Source organism: Anopheles coustani, chromosome 3 (assembly GCF_943734705.1).
Source record: "Anopheles coustani chromosome 3, idAnoCousDA_361_x.2, whole genome shotgun sequence".
NCBI classification, from domain to species: Eukaryota; Metazoa; Arthropoda; class Insecta; order Diptera; family Culicidae; genus Anopheles; species Anopheles coustani.
This window is the reverse complement of record NC_071288.1, coordinates 47,523,293-47,540,411: the sequence shown is the minus strand read 5'-3', so window position 1 is coordinate 47,540,411 and position 17,119 is coordinate 47,523,293. Positions and strand designations below refer to the sequence as shown.

General features: G+C 48.5%; 1 protein-coding gene across 1 annotated transcript in view; it reads left to right on the top strand.

Moving 5' to 3' along the window:
- Positions 1-5,291: 5,291 nt before the first annotated feature.
- LOC131272894 (sodium/calcium exchanger 1) overlaps positions 5,292-17,119 on the top strand; it is a 130,601-nt gene continuing 118,773 nt past the window's right edge. Inside the window, exon 1 of the mRNA XM_058274766.1 lies at positions 5,292-7,021. Within this exon, the coding sequence (XP_058130749.1) occupies positions 5,292-7,021 (1,730 nt within the window). The remainder of the gene's footprint in view (positions 7,022-17,119) is intronic.

Sequence of the window (17,119 nt, the reverse complement as noted above, 5' to 3'; positions counted from 1 at the left end):
CGAGATGGGTATTTTTGATTCAGATTCATGAAACTGAATAACTCTTGGTATCGATTTTGAAATTCATGAATCTTTGGGTAACAGAATCATTAAGTCACAAACATATTATTGATGGTTCCACGCCCATTAAAAAATCATAAAAATGTACGAACCATTTATGGAAAATTCTTAAATATTTTCAGATTCGACTTCTCAAAGATTCATGAATTAACCTAAATGAACCTTGGGTGAAAGATTCATATGTATTAATCTTGACGAAAGATCTATAAGGTACAACTCTAGTTTGAATGGTTATAAATCATAAAGATTTTTGAACACGTGTTTTTCACGTTCGATGAATGATTTAAATTAAGAATCACTGGTGCAGGCGTAAATCCTGAACGGCGGCAATACCGGACGATGTTTATGTCCTCGGGCGCAGGACGACGCGGTGCAGGAATGTCTATAAATTTCCGAATCCGAAATTCTCGCCGATCAGCTTGACATTTATCGATCGGACTAGGGATTTGTCGATCCCAGGTTTTCTTTCCCTATCCCGTGCTCTTGCCTCTCCCCCGCCCAAGCCGACCGTGACAAGTTATGCGCGGTTCCAAACAAGTACGAAAGAGTTTAGGAAGAGAAGGTGTGTTTGTGTCGGAGAGTTTGCTCCAAAGTTCCCAAGAAGAGAGTCCTTTGGTTTCGGCGGGTTCGGTTGCGCGATCTTGAAGGAACGGCGCTGAAGATTAACGCGCGCACGATCACCCGGGAGTTGCTGGCGGATCGGATTGGCCGGGCAGGTGCAGGTTATTATTAACGTGCTCTCCGAGAGGCATCCACTCGTTCGCTTGCGTGGCGAAGTGGTTTGGGCGGGTGGGATTGAATGAGAAATTAGAATACACTCGAGTCGGTAGCCAAAGACAGGAAAAAGTTGGAACTCGGACGGAAGAAAGCCAGCCCCGTGGCAGCATGGTCTCGGACCGTGGCCCAGACGAGAGCCGTCCCGAGAAGAGAACCACCCGTCGGGGAACCGCGCGAGTAACCGTGGAACACGCGAGAAAGTTTGTAACGCCGCGAGACGGACGGATCGTAGGGCATGCGCATCCCGCCGGGCGCCACTTTTGGATGACGACAGAGGGGACCCTCGGGTGGGGTAGGGTTCGACCGGCCGCACGCCGAGGTTCCGACGGGCAGCTTCTTTTCGACTTTATTTTTAGTCGACCCATCGGTGCTGTCGAGTGAGGAAGTGTTGTGTCGCCGTCGAGCTGGGGCTGGCGTGTTTGTTCCGCGTTGTTCCGCGTTGTTCCGAGCACGGGCAGGTCCTTTCGGTGCCCTTTGGTGTCCTCTCGATCGAGTCCAAACGGTCAGTTCAACGTACGGTCGTTCGACTTTCGTTCCGGGTACGGAGTGGAACGGCTTTCCACCAGCCAACTGGGATGGTGCGCATTAACCGGCCCTTCCGGAACGCGTGCTCAGCAAAAGTGACGTTCGAAATAGGAAAATTCATAACAAAAAGATACCATTAACCAACAAATTACAGCAATGCTATCACAATCCTTTCGCGGACTGTTCAAGAACAAACCGATCGTCTCGGAAATCTAATAAACGGCACGAAGAAAAAAGTAAATAACCCGGTACGACCGCGGTGAAGGTGCTCGAAGGAAAAACTACACTCGCCGCGGCCAACAAGAGAAAGGTCAAACCCGCACCACGATTCGAGCCGACCACCGACGACAACAGGTGGACTCGAAAGTTTGGTTTTCTAGCCTTGCGAAATTCGACCGAAGACGACAAGAACGTTCGCTGCCGGTGTGCCTGTGTGCGTGTGTGTGTAAATGTGTGTTTGTGGATCCGTGCGTGCGGATGTATACTGCGGAAGGAAAAGTGAGTGCGATGTGAAAAGTACGGCAGAAAAAAAAACAAGAGGAAAAGCAAAAGGAAAAATAATGATGAAAAAACAACCCAGTGAAATAAGTAAATCGTCTAATAATAGTGTCCGGTGGCATTAGAACGGCACGGAATCTTTCTGGTTTGATCTTTTCTTCGGCTTTCCCTACCGCAGTGAGGGTGGGTGTGGGACGAGGGCGACGTGTGGGGGACTCTTGATGAGCATGGCGTTTTGGGGCGAATTGTGGGACCCCGTGAGAGGCACCGTTTGATCTTTGGCGGGATGAATTTAAACTGTGTACGCCGAGGGCAGGAACAACTTTAAAAGCTTCGAATTACGAAGAAATTGGCATTAAACTTCACGTGCGGCCAGGTGGGGAAGGGGGGAGGTGTAGGACGACGCTGCTGTTACCCCCGTAACCGCCGCCGGCGCACGCCTTCACGCATTACGGTGGTGTTTGATGGGATGGAAATTAGAAAAGGAGTGTGTAAATATAAACATGTTGGTGGTAGGGTATTTTTTTCTTTACTTTCGCGTCTTGAATCAATTTTCATCTCGGCAGGACACGTCGGAGGCATTCTGGTTTCATTGCACGTCCCCCGTGGCACGCACATGTGTTTTTTCGTGTGTGAGCCAGCTCCGGCCCGAAGTTCGCGTACAGTTTTAGAATGTGCTCTACATAAATTAATGAGTGTGTAAAGGTTTGTTCGTTTTTTTTTGTGCGATGCGAATCAGTGAAGAGATTATTAATCACACCTAAACGTGTTTTCTTTCATACTAAATGCGGATATTTTTAGTCCATCCCGTGTAACCACAGTTTATTATCCTTTCTTCCTCGACGCTTGTGACGACAGCCTGTGTAGGCAGTGTGAGTGTTCACCGTCCGCTCGGCGCGGCAATGGTACAGTCTTGTGGAAATAGTTCCCGTAGCGCTATGCGTCAATCGCTTCCGAATAAAGTGTAAAGTGAATCCATCTGCAGTGTGTACAGTGGTGGTGTGGCCCCGCGCCGGGTAGTGAAAGAAAGAAAAAAAACAACCATCCTACTAGCTATCGGAGTAGATCACACAAGGTCCCGCCCCGGTTGCTAGTGTGCGATATCGGTGCGAGTGTCGATTTCGAGATATGGCATTAACCCGGCCACGGTGCGCCAGCCGGTGGAATGGATTCGGTGTTAGCAGCAGTTAGCGGCCGCAGTCCAAACGAACCAGTTGCAAGATAACCGACGCGCTAAGGTGTGGCGATAGTGCGTTCCGAATTCCCCTAATTTTTCGACACACGACATCGATCTCTTCTCTCCCTTAGCGGTTCCCCGAGGTGCCAAAGAATGGTTTTACAATAAACACCGTCCTCTAGCGGGCCCCAGATAAGAGTGTTGGGGGCTGACAAAGGCCGCAGTGGTTGGTCCAGAAGTGTTAGAAGTGGCAGTGAATCGAGTGAAGGAAAAGTTGTAAGCGCTCCCAAACCAAAATAAACGTGCATTCTACACCGACGTCGACGTTCTGAAAGCTGTCGACGAAGCGGTCGACAAAGTTGATCCGTGCTCGGTTTAACCTGTGGAGTGTGTGTGTGAGAGTTCGTGCCGCGACTTTACCGTTACCGTTGGCACCATTTGGTTGCAGCCTACATCGAGTGTAAACAACGCCCGGCCGCGTGTTTCGCGTGCGTTCCGTGACGTGTGGCCGACCGACATCGCACATCGAGTTCCCCGTTGGAACCCGCATCAACACCGGAGCAAACCCGCAGCCGCACACCCGTACGACGTGGCCGAGAACCGCTCCCACCCAACGCCCGGTCCGTCGCCGTAACGATCGAGGAACCCGACCCACCCCGAACAGGCGCCGTCGCTCAACTCCGCGCGTTTCGCCGGCGTTAAAGTAACCTTACCGACGCATCTCCCACCCCCCCTGCAGTACGGCTTCCGGGTGCAAAACGGACAAGTGGAGATTTTTTTCCCCGAGAACCAGCACCGTACCTAGCTTTGGCACTCATAAGGCACCCCCACCTACACCTTGTGCTGCTAAGAACGGAAAGAAAAGTAAAAGGCTCACGCGCGCGTTAGAAACAAATTGAAGAAAAAAAAGGATTGATTTTGATTTTTCCTTCCGTTTGGCGTTTAGTTTGATTCAACAGCGCCCGCGTTTGCCAGCAATCAAGTAGAAAGCAGCGTGTAGTTTTGTGTTTTTGGTTGATTTGTCGAAGGCTTTAGTGGTTTTTTGGTTTTCCTTTGTTTTGGTTTTGAATTTTGCTCAGTCCCTCTGTTCGAGCTTCTTCGTCTGCTCTCGTCTGCAGTATAGTAGGCTATTGCTAAAGTGTGTGGTTTCCGAAACTCTGTATGTATACTTCCGCTACGAAACGCCGCGACGCAAACACGCCATCTTAGTAGTAGCTGCCAAACCGATCAGAGCCAGTAGTAGTGTAACATCTAGGCAGGCTTCGCCAGAAAACGTAGCTTTGTCGCTTGTGTCACTAAAACCAACGTCATTGCGAGCAGGTGCACGTGGCCCCGTCGCTAATCCTGCCCAAGCAAGCGTGCGCAGTAGAGTAGAGCAGCAGCAGCAGCAGTAGCAGCCACTCCCGACGGCAACAAAGCATTAGCCGGCAACGGACCATCTCAAAGCGCCAGGCGCCTACTAAAACACAAACCCACAGCAAAGTAGTGTTTCCCTGTCAACAGCACCAGCACCAGCACCAACACCACCGACCGATCAGTCGATCGATTGATTTGTCGCCGAAATTTGCAAACACCGCACGTACTCCTCGCCACAGGACTAGCCCTCCCCTCTTCAAACGGATCCTAGCAGCCCAGATACGGCGCAAGTAACGTTACCAACGAACGCAAAGCGAAAACTAAACCCCACACGAACACTAACGAACCCACGGAGCACTGTGTAGAGTAGCGCCAGGACCTCGCTAGACACAGGGCGCGCGCGTTCCGCAGCGTTGACCTCCCCAGACACCGTACCCAAAAGCGTATTGAGCGTAGCTAACGAGAATCCTGGAATTGGATAAATATTTATATATATTCGCCAGGCCGGCCAAAGATCACCGGGTGTTTCCCACAAGCACACACCCACTCATACATTCGACGTTCCGCTACTTCGTCCACGGTAGCCTAACCAATAGCCCATACCCATTGGCAGCGTGACTGCTCCGTGACAGTTACCCTCTAACAAGTGCACGATCCTCCCTGTCATACCCGACACACCACGCCATCAGTAAATAGTCCAACAGCCCACTTCACAACGCAAGTAGATTTGACACTAAAAACGCTAGAAGCCAAAAGTAGAACAAAAAACGAAACAATCAAGGCAAATTAAGGCCGCAATAATATCGATCATCACAATTTTGAAACGCTTTAGAGAACAAAATTTGCACCATTCTCCATCATCTGCATAAACGAGAAACCATCCCCAAAGTAAATCATAATGGCGTCGACAACGAATTTCCGACTGAAACTGGCAATGGGCACGTTCGTCCTCCTATCAGTCGCGTTATCAATGACAACAGCTTCCGTAACCAACGGTGCGTCTTCACCGTCCAATAGATCGATTCACTCCGCTGGACAACACGCGGATACCAAGTGTCAAGATGGGCTATTACTGCCGGTCTGGCAGCCGGAGGACAATCTGACCACCGGTGACCGCATTGCGCGCGGTCTCGTGTACTTCTTCTCACTGCTGTACCTATTCATCGGTGTGTCGATCGTGAGCGATCGTTTTATGGCCGCTATTGAAGTTATAACCTCGAAGGAAAAGGAGGTCCGCGTGAAGAAACCGGGCGGCGAAGAGCAGATCGTCGTCGTCCGCGTTTGGAACGAAACGGTCGCCAACCTGACGTTGATGGCGCTCGGGTCCAGCGCGCCGGAGATTCTGTTGTCGATCATCGAAATCGTGGCGAAAAATTTCAAAGCCGGTGATCTGGGTCCCGGCACGATCGTCGGTTCGGCCGCCTACAATCTCTTCGTTATCATGGCAATTTGCGTTCTGGTTATACCGGATGGGGAGGTGCGCAAGATCAAGCATCTGCGTGTGTTTTTCGTCACCGCCACCTGGTCGGTGTTTGCGTACATCTGGCTCTATCTGATCCTCGCGCAGATCACGCCCGGCCGCGTCGACATGTGGGAGGGCTTCCTTACCTTCCTGTTCTTCCCGGCGACGGTGGTGACGGCGTACATCGCCGACCGGCGCCTGCTGGTGTACAAGTACATCAGCAAGCAGTACCGCATGAACAAGCGGGGCGTGATCGTGCAGGTCGAGGCGGAGTCGGCACTCGAGATGGATAATCGGGACGACCGATTGAATACTATCGATGAGAACGGCGGCGTCACCGAGGAGGTGCGCGATTTCGAGGAGAGTCGCCGCGAGTACATCTCCACGCTGCGCGACCTGCGCAAGAAGTATCCCCAGCACGACCTCGAGCAGCTCGAGATCATGGCGCAGGAGCAGCTGATGAACAAGGGACCCAAATCACGCGCCTTCTACCGCGTCCAGGCCACGCGCAAGATGATGGGTAGTGGTAACATTATGAGAAAAATCTCCGAGCGAGCCCAGTCCGATCTGAGCGAGGTGAAGGCGGAACTGCAGCGCGTCGACGTCGAGGAAACGATCGCGGAGGACGCCGCCTGTCGGGTGTTCTTCGAGCCGGGCCACTACACGGTGATGGAGTCGGTCGGCGAGTTCGAGGTGCGCGTCGTGCGCCGCGGCGACCTGGGATGCTCGGTGACGGTCGACTTCGAGACGGAGGACGGGTCGGCCGAGGCCGGCTCGGACTACATCGGCAAGAAGGGCACGCTCACGTTCCTGCCCGGCGTGGCCGAGCAGCGCTTCCAGATCCAGGTGATCGACGACGACGTGTTCGAGCAGGACGAGCACTTCTACATCAAGCTGAGCAATCCGTCGGAACCGGCGTGCCTCGCCACGCCCAAGATTGCCACCGTCATGATCCTGGACGACGATCACAGCGGTATCTTTGCGCTCACGAGCAAAGATCACGAGCTGGTCGAATCGGTCGGCACGTACGAGCTGAAGGTGCAGCGGTACAGCGGTGCCCGCGGTAAGGTCCGCGTCCCCTTCTGGACCGAGGACGGCACGGCCAAGGCGGGCAAGGACTACGAGGCCCAGAGTGGCGAGCTAATCTTCGAGAACAACGAAATCATGTAAGTAAACCAATAACACTAGAGTTGTGTAAATCTGATTCTGATTCACGAACCGGAATTATTCTTTGCATCGGCTAAGAGATTCATGAATGTTTTAATGAGAGATAAAACTCTTCATTTTTCGTACATCGCCATTACTAAAAAAAAAACATTCGGTATTTTGGTTAGAAAAAGATCTGGGGATGAAAAAGAGGAAGAAGTCAAGTTTGGACACATTATACCAGTATTTTCCCATAAAATTGGTAAAATCTACGACGATATCAAATGTGAGGTCAATTACGCGTATAGCTCTTCCTGTAACGAAATATAAGGAGCTACTGCGTAAAAACTCTGAATTATTGTTTTTTTTTTTCAAATTCTGAACAATGTTACGAATTATCCAATCGGTTCTCTTAGAGTTCGGAAAATCTGTTTTCCTCGGGGTCAAAACAGATGCCAGGAGATCTGGTTTGGACTGACACGAAATTTCTATGCATTTCGACATTGACTGCTGATTGTCAGACATTTCCTAGATGAAAAAAGAGGATATTTAAATAGCAAATTAAGCATTTAATCTGTCTTATTTAACAATGATAAAAGTGACCAGCGGTTTATGAAATATTTTACAGATTGTTTAAATCCTCAAAAACAAAAACATTTGATATTCTTAGTTATTTTCATTTTGGATAACTTTAGACATCTTTGTTCACGCGTTGATCGATGAGACTAAGATTACATTCGAACATGGTTAGTGATGATACTTATGACCTCAGAAAATGCGGTGCACCCTTTTGTTTCGTTCATCATGGTCAGCGGTTCAGCTGGTAATCCCATGTTCCAGTTTCAGTTATCGTTCCTACCGCAAAGTTCGTGCTTGGTGTCGCACACCACCGATAATGAGCGATGGCCACAATCGCATAAAAATGCCGCATCCAGATAACGCCGACCTTCCGTCCGCGATTTCCTGTCAATGGTGCATTGGTGCGGTAACATTGTTTCTTTTCGAATGCCCTCTTATCGGATGCGTAACTGCTGGGACCGCATGCGTTAGAAGGTGTTCTCGTGTCTTCTGCTCCTAGCGCTAAGCGGTTCCTTATCGCCAGGTGTTTGTGTGTGTTCGCCGGCCGTCCGCAAGGTAAATCGATTCGTCCGCTTGCTGGGACAACCGCGGGCCGTTGCTGTCAAACGAAGCGTTCGACTTTCGTCGGTTGATAAAAATAACAAAGTCCCGGCGCTAAATATAGGACGGCGGCGAGGGCAAGCCAGCTGACGGGGAGGGGGGGAAGGGCACGCGCGCGCGGCTGGCGTTTGGCGAAATTCATTGAACATTCCATTCATCCGAAGTCCAAGGTGCTCCCACACTCGGACCGGGCGTAACGAGTGGGTGGTTGACGCTGTTAAAAATGTATACATCCTGCCTTATTTGTCGGGCGAGGTATGTTGGTAGACTTGTTTGGTTTTTTTCTTTTTGTTTCTGTCGTTAATGAGCGCGATATCGTTGCGATATTTAACGCGGTTGACCTTCGAGGGAGGCAAACTAACGGTAACGATGAGCTCAGATCAATGGATTCCCGGGGCCGGGATCGAATGGTTTACCAACTGAGTCCTAGGTGGCAAGGGGATATTCCACGGACAAGGCTGGACTTTGCCTTCGCCAGAGGTCATTTATGTTTGCGCGGCTGACCAAGTTGTTGTTTGCCGCGGAATCGGTCCGATTGGACGGTGTTTACCCGACCCCGGGGTTGGATAGAGCGGAAAAAGAATAACCGGTACGTACGTCGAGAAACGTCACACAGCTGCGGTCGATCATATTCCAAAAAAAAAACCTGTCAACAAACGTTACCAACAGGGGGAGACCGACCGCACACATGCACCGAATCCGTAGCGGTCAGATCAAATTGTTGTACGGTCTGATGTTGGCTTCCCTGTTCCGGCCGGAAACCCGATCCCACCCACCCACAGGGGCACCTATGTTTGCCGCGGAACTAGGACTTCCTCGGTGGCCGCCCGGTCCCGCTAGCATCCTTCCTGTAGTTGGTGTATTTCTCCGAAACGAGACAGAAGGGAAACATGAAACACCAAAGGAAACCCGCGCACCCGAATGTCTTACCCCATTACGTCAAAGGGTAATTTATGCGAGGTCGATACGCTCGCTGGTTTCCGCACGGTCGTTACGCGGGCCTCAACGAACCACCAGCCTCGTTCTACTCCAGACCGTCATGTGGTCAAGGTGCGCGGATCATGGGTACGAACGGGAGGAAAACTGGGCAAAAATGCAGACACACCAACAACCCGCAACCCGCTACACACCGACGTACACATGGGCGAATTGTCGCGCTTGTAAATATTGACGTGACAGCGTAATCAATTGTAACGAACTGACAGGGCCCGGATTACACTCTTCCGACTGGCGGGAAGCACTAGTGTCCTACCTCACTCTTACATAATGCAGGCGGGTCGACGAAGGTACCTGCGGAAAGTAGGGCCATTTAGGCGATTTGTTCGCTCTTCGGCGTTCGAGTGGAACTAATTCAATTTGATAAAAATAAAGTATAATTATGCTGTTTGAAAGAACGTACTGAGGGGCTGGTTGCTAAAAGTGTCTCGTTCCGAATTGTATAATTGTACAACACGAATCAAGAACTAGGAAGTTAGGCAAGTTCAGAATATCGGGTGACAGAATCCTTCTAAAAATATGTTACTCTTTTTGTACAAGTCTGATCTTTGGTCCGAGATGAATTATTTTATAAAGAACAACATAACATAACCCACTATTATCACGAAAACCAAGGTGCCTAAGCTGCTTTATGGGACATTTATTCCATCACATACATTTATGCTGCCACTCACTGTAGGCCCTCCTTGTGTGGGCGCCCCTCTGCCTTGCGCATGAAATGTAATATTCGATAAGTGATCATTAAACAATCGCATCGAAAGATACAACGCCACACACACGCCCTCGTACTAGTCTATTTGGCCATCGAGTGGCCGAGGGCAGCATCATGGTTTATTCATTGACCGTTTCGATCGCACGACCGCGTCACGAGAGATGGCCATTTAGTGGAGATTATGGGTGGAGCCTTAGTGCAAACATTTCGCCAACAAAAGGAAGTGGAAGGAAGATTGGGGAAGCAGAGCTAGCGGACTGGAATTCATATATTCAAGGATGAACGAGGATGTTTGGCCATGTTAGGCGTAACAAAGAAAAGTTCAAGATGAGAGTGAAAGTGAGAAAGAAAGAGAATGACACTAATCAATCGCAATATTGTTTTTTTGGTCAGGAATTTGTCAGGATTTTAAATATTAAAAAGCATCAAGTGTTTGCTATGAAGAACCATTGTTTGGGTTTATTTACTTTCTGGATTTTCCAAATAACGCAATTTAATATTTAATTTCATTATCTACACTAGAATGTATTACTTTGGAATCTTGCCAAAAGTTTCAAGATGCTATAATTTTGTCATTTTTGAAATATTTTAAACCTATAAACGGCTATTTTTTATATATTTATTGGCTATTTTTATTCGTTTTTTAATTTTTTACACACCTCTGCATAATTCTGCTAGCTTGCATTTGGATGCTAGTGTTAAGAGCATCTTTTTAACTAGTGCCATCAAAACATCATTTTCAACGCGATCCATATCAAAACTAATACTATCAAAGGATATGTCTTGCATTTTTTTTTGCAAACGAAGAACGGTGTTAAAGAGACGATAGAAAAAAAGAACCAATAGTTCAGCAGAAACAGTTAACATTTACCATTCGTCAGCCTTTTGAGAACTAACCACATCTCGCACAGAAGAAAAATTATCGAGCATAAAAAATGTATGTCTAACACGAATAATAGCGTCACCCATGTATGGTGACGTGGTACCGAACGTGTTAGTAGCAGTCCATTTTTCCGTCACGCCGTGAAGAAAAAGAGAGAGGAGAAGGAAAAGAAGAACGTTTTTCCTAGAAGTATCTATGGATCATAACTTTTTCTATGCACTATAACATGTCTTGTAGTATTTGAAGCTTCAAAAATGTATATTCTTACTCAAATATTTACCAACTACGCAAGTGGCTGTGTTTTACCATCATATGCTTTCTCCTTTTGAAAATTTCACCTACGATGTACACAATGTATACCTCATACTTCCATAAAAAAAATCCATATATTCAGGGTACAATGTCCATCTGATTAAGATGAATACTTTTCGCTCCACACACAAACACATCTAGCGGTATTTGACCATTCAATCAGTCACCTCATCCATTCACTTTCCTCGCTCCTAGACGTTTGGAGCAACTGTCACACATAGCCCGACCGGTTCCAAATGTCCTAGAGGCTCGCAAAGGTCCCTGGATGCCGGAAAACTTTTCGTACTCCCTCGTCCTCGATGCAGTGCGCTTTTGCCCCCGCTGCGACAAGGGGAAATATTTGGGCCACCTAACTACACCGGGGACGGGTGAACTCCTCCCGGGACAGGAAGTCACCGTGGAAAACGTTCGAGGATGGCTGGGAAGAGGACCAACGAACCCGGGACGCAACGCAGCTCCCGGGAGCGATGGCAGAAAATACCGTTTGACATGTTTCATATTCATTTTTCTTCGTTTGCCCTTCTGGGGGATCATTTTTCTTGCGTCGTCGTCGCGCCGGGATCGCCGACATTTGGCAGCGGGAGCTTTCGGTCGGAGGGGGATAAAGGAAGAAAAAGGAAAGGAAAACGAACCCCTAGCAGGCCAGGTCGTGGGACAGTGTTTCACATTTTACTTTCAGAAGACGTCTCTCGGTTTTTTTTTCTCCCCTTCTTGCGGTAAATATTGTGGATTGCTTACCGTTCCGTGCGTTCCCGGAATCTTACGGGGTCGTCAATGCGTCTCGTCTTCGTTGTGGGGCCCCCGTGTGGTTTTCGTTAGGGCGAACGGTGCGACGGTGTTGGTGACATGGCACTGTAAGGCGCACACCTACCGCGTGTGCCCTCGAGCCGTGGCAGGGAAACAACTTCACTTCAGCTTCAGAAACACGAGCCCTACGAATCGCCACATAGACGAGGCCTGTGTGGGCGCGTTTGGATTTTGTGCGAATCGAAGCGATCGGTGGTCGTGGTATTGGTGTGCCGAATGTGGGTGACCTCCACATGGGCCGGGAGGCCGTCTTAGCGGTAAGGATATCGATCGACATGCTTGAAGCGGCCGTCGTCGTCGTCGTCGTCGTCATGCCGTGAAGAAACAGGCGGTGAAGTTTAATCCGGGCCAAGCCACCAGTATTACGTTTGCTCCCCACATACACACACACGCACACACACACCCAAACACACACCAGTCCACATGGAAGGAAGGGAATGACTGTTTAGGCCCGGGCAAAAGCAACCGGATGAATGGAAGCCCGTAGTAACCCCTGATCCCGATTCCTTTTTTCACATCCCCACTCTTCCCCCCCCCATCTCTTCCCCTCAGTCCAAAATTCTGCGCCACGAACTTTTTACCGACACGCCTGAATGGAAGCGATACATCGGGCGACGACCGACTAATCAGTGATTAAATGAGGTTAGTCCCGGCCGTACAAGATATGCGCCCGCCTTTCTGCGATGGGGATCCGGATGTTGCGGGAGTGTGCGCCTTCGAAAGCGGGAGAGGAACCCTTCAAAATCAATTTGCCACATCCGGCAGGGGATGAAAAACACGGCGTGGATGTGGTTTCCCTTTTTCTCGACCCCCGTGTGCCATAGCCTGGCCGGATCTTGTTGGCAACGTTGGGTGTTTTCCTTCTCCGTTCGCCTCACGGAGGAGGAAATATTTTTTTCCCTGTTCTTTTTGCGAGTTAATATCCGGAGCATCTTTGTGGAGGATGTGAACATCGGACGGTCGCAGGCTGGAGGCGGTAAGAATTGGTGCGAATAAGACGCACCCGCATCCCACGTAGACAAGAAGCTCCAGGATAAAGCGGAACGACTATTACACCTGACAGTGCTAACCGATTGGAAAAACAGAAAATGTTCGCCCCAGTTTCAGTCTTGACCTAACACGGGGTCTGTGTCGCTTGACGCTGATTAAGAACGAAACCAGCGGTACGGTTCTAGTATCAACCGTACCATTCCTCGACATCGTATGCCAGGAGAAGACTATATGAACATTCACGCAAGGAAGGGATGCAATTTAAACGATCAACGACAATTATATTTAAAATGTACAAGATCAAGTACCACCGTTAGCTGGGAGGTTGGGACCACACTTACGTCTAATTACATCCCGTATCCAATTACTTTCGAACAAAGTAAAGTGGCGCTGGGTGAGTGTGTTTATTTGATGATTTTAAATCACCCTCCAATTGGCGAAGGGAGCGCGTTTTCTGGCGAGAAGTTTTCTAATGAGGAATGTAATGAGTTTCATCTAGGAGTAATTTTCCCGTTGCCCGAAATGGAAGTAAAACGATGCCGTCGACAGTTTTTCGGTGAAAGTTTGTGCTCACGGGCAGGGAACAAGAACGACGATGCTCGCTTGCTAGCTTGCCCTGCAAGGTCGACGGTAAAGGTCGCCAGAGTGATTGCCACCGTTTGCCTACCGGATTAGGCACAGCATTTTCTGTGCGCGCACTAACATGGATTGATTAATTAAATTCGCACAAACACCCACTCGAAGGGGAACGGCTTCCATGGTGCGCGGTTACCGTCGAATTAAATGTCCACCCCTCACTCGCACTGCTCCAGCAACCCGCAACGGGAAATTTCCGGTTGTGACTGAACATGCCGAAACTGTTTTCCGGCCTACATCTTCCGTACCCAACCGGCACTCTGAATGTTTCCCGGTTTGAATGGAACGGATCCCCACCCGGCTTGTGGTGAAGGTTTCCAGCACGTTCCATTTTCCATTTTCCGGCTGTGCGAGTGCTTCATCACGTCGGAATCGAATGCCTAAGACATTGTAAAATCAAATGAGCACATTGAATCATGTAACGTCTACGTTTGCCTTTGTCGGTGGGGTTTCATGGTACGGGATTTCAACGGCGTACAAGTGAGCGTGCGCCGGTTTTTGATGCGGTGCGGTTTGGAATCACTCCTCAACGGTTTTTGGCGGTAGTATTAAATTAATTTCATTATAAAATATTCCTACAGAGTGAAAACGCTGGTTCGAGGCACGTACACGTGTTTTAGTGTTAATTTGTTGCATTAGGAGGTAAAATACTGATACCGGTAACGGTTCTTGGTTTACGATGACAGATTTATGGTACTTTCAAGCAGTAAGCTCTGTGTTGTAAATTAAATTAGCGAGAAATCCATGATTTCAAATAGTGCATAAAAATCAAACGTGATTATATTTCAACTGTGAGTTGTCATGTCTTGCTTCAGGGATTCTTTTTTCTTTTAATTTTACTGCCAGTTAGGCTTTTGTTCTACTGTTTACAACATTCCACCCACAAATGTTCCTACAAACCTCCTATTTTTCTGTTTCAAAATGACACCTTTCTTTTTCCTCCATTTGTTGTGTGCCTGTTGTTACGGAGATTTTCATAAATAAACAACTTTGAAGTAACGTTATCTGATTCACTTATCCTTCAGTAGTTTTCCGTGCAACGAATGTTTTCGCGTGCCGCTAACGAGCAAAACCACAGCCGAGCAGAACTGTCCCGATCTAGATACAGGCCCGATTGATTGGGCGTTGTTTTCCTTTTCTTTTCCGTGTTTCATTTTTTTTTCGTTTGCTTCCGAACACAAACAATGTGCGGCCGCAGTTCCAGTCGCTGATAGCACTGGATATTTGCGCTCCGTACGAAAATTATAGTAATTTTCCTACCGGCTTCGATTTATTTTCCTCCCGGCTACACCGGTTGCGGGGTGATTATATTGGAAAAAAAGGACCGGGACTTGGCCCCGGTCAGAAGCCGGGTTAACCATCGTACCGTTTCCGTTCGGGCTATCGATTCATCGTGCAGCGCCATTTCTCCCCCAAACGGTCGAGTGCAGTTCGACGGTTGCGTATAAAAAACAGGACGCATCGGTAGCGGGTGTTTTCCGCCCTAATAGCCCTCGACAGGCGGCATCGTTAGCGATTATGCGATGATCCGGATGGTGGCCGAGGGGTGGAGGGCTGCAAAGGCCGGTGGGCTGGCCAAGTGGCCACTCGCTACTGCGCCCCTGTGGCAGCGAAGTCATTAACCGGGTACCCGTGGTAAAAGTGGAGCAAAAGTGGTTCGAGATAATTATAGACAATGGCCGCCATAACGCGCGCGACCGGAAGGATCTGACTGTAAAGGGAATATTTGTCGCGGTTTTTTTTCTGTTTGTTATACTGCTTTTCCCCTTTTTTTCGGCACATTCAGATTTGTGTCGTTCCATTAGGAGCAACATAAAAATTAATGCAATCATGGGGGAAAAAAGACGTCGTTTCCTGCTTCATGCTATGGGTGTGTGAATAGGAAAACTACTAAACTTAAGGTAGGTCAAGGTCAAGGTAACCCACGGTGGGTCTGAGTATCACGGAACCATTTATGTTGATTCGTGCGTCGTATTTTGTAGTTTTATTTTGCCTCCCGGCGAACACGTTTGACTTCCATTTCGTGTCGGTAGAGGGAAATTTTGGCGTGCATAACGTTCACGTTCGGACCGGTTCAACCGTTTTTTTTCCTTCCATTTTGTTTGGTAGGAACCGATGCAACAGCATCGAGGTTGGAGAGGTTGACGCTTTATCGTTTCGACACGGACACGCGCACGCACACGCCTTTTGGGACTGCGGGTTAATTGCTGTGTCGGGTGAAACAGTTTAAATTTATTCATTTTTCATCAAAATTTAATCCCAACGGACGACAGGGCATCAGCGATAGGCGACGGAAAGCATGGGTAATTTGTTTAGAAACTTGTAATAACTAATACACCTACGTATTTCTGCAGCAAGGTCAAATTGAAGCCCGAGCCAAGCGGTGGATACATTTATTTATTCAACCTGTTTTTTTTTTTTGCATCACCTCACTGGAAAACTGCCACCCTTGGCCATAAAACACTACCCGAAAAGTAATAAAACATGCCACGAACGGTCACCGCAGCAACTGCAACTGCGATGCTCGTTAGGTGGCCACAACGGGCCGGGTAAACCACGACACGGTTCGGTTTCCGTGAGGCAAAAGCCGGCATAAACCAGCCGTGGAAAACCTCCGCAAACAGTGCCAGCCACCTAATGGGTGCAAAAAGACCACCTGAGGTCGCGAGGGGGTGGGGTTCGGATTTAAGGGTCCACCACCAAAACATTACCTGCGGGATGGCGAAGTGATTTTGGTTCACCCCTCCTTCCCTCCTCAACCCCCTTGCGTCAAACGAAGCTCTCATTTTAAAAGTACCTTTACGGCTTTGCATAGCACCGTTTGTGGGATTTTTTGGTTTTTGCTTTAAACCGTTGGCACACGGTACGCGGTGGAACTCAGCGTTGGGCCTTTTTTTGAAGTGATCATTTAATTAACGAGGATTCTAGCGGACGAAACGATTACGCCCGGAACCGCTTCGGTGGCGCCAAACGGCACCAAAGGGACTTGGGAATGCCAGCGAGCTGAAGAGACCACCCGGCTGTGGCAAAGGTCACCATAAAGTTTACGAGGGTCACCTTAACCGCTCACGTAGACCGAGTGGAGTTGGGGTTGGTGGAACAAGTTTATTGTGTCAAATCTAAAGTTTTCACCAGAACGTTTTTTTTTGACGGTAAAATGCGGTGACGTGACAAGTGTGCCTCCTTAGGCATTTGATTTGAATCGTATTATGATTGTTTGTCGTGAGCTTTCAGTACAAATGTAAAACTTTTTCACAACGAGGCACGATTGTTGTAGGGCACAAAACAAATGCGACATGTGTGAATATATTTCTCATGCATGCATTTCATACCTCTATCTGAGAATCTGTAAAAGTGCCTCAGTTTTTACAAACGAAGTACCTCAGTTTTTTTTTCTTTATGGAGTAAACCATTTCTTTCATAGGCATCAAGCGTTGTGCTGCACCCTTCAGTGTTTATACTTTATGAAAAAAATATTTGGAGGAACTTTGAGGCGACACAAAGCCTCGAAAATGAAATGATATAAAATCTATAGCTCCGGTGATTATTTTAAACATGAAAAGTGGAGAAACAATGTTGTAATCATTGGCAAATATCTGTTTG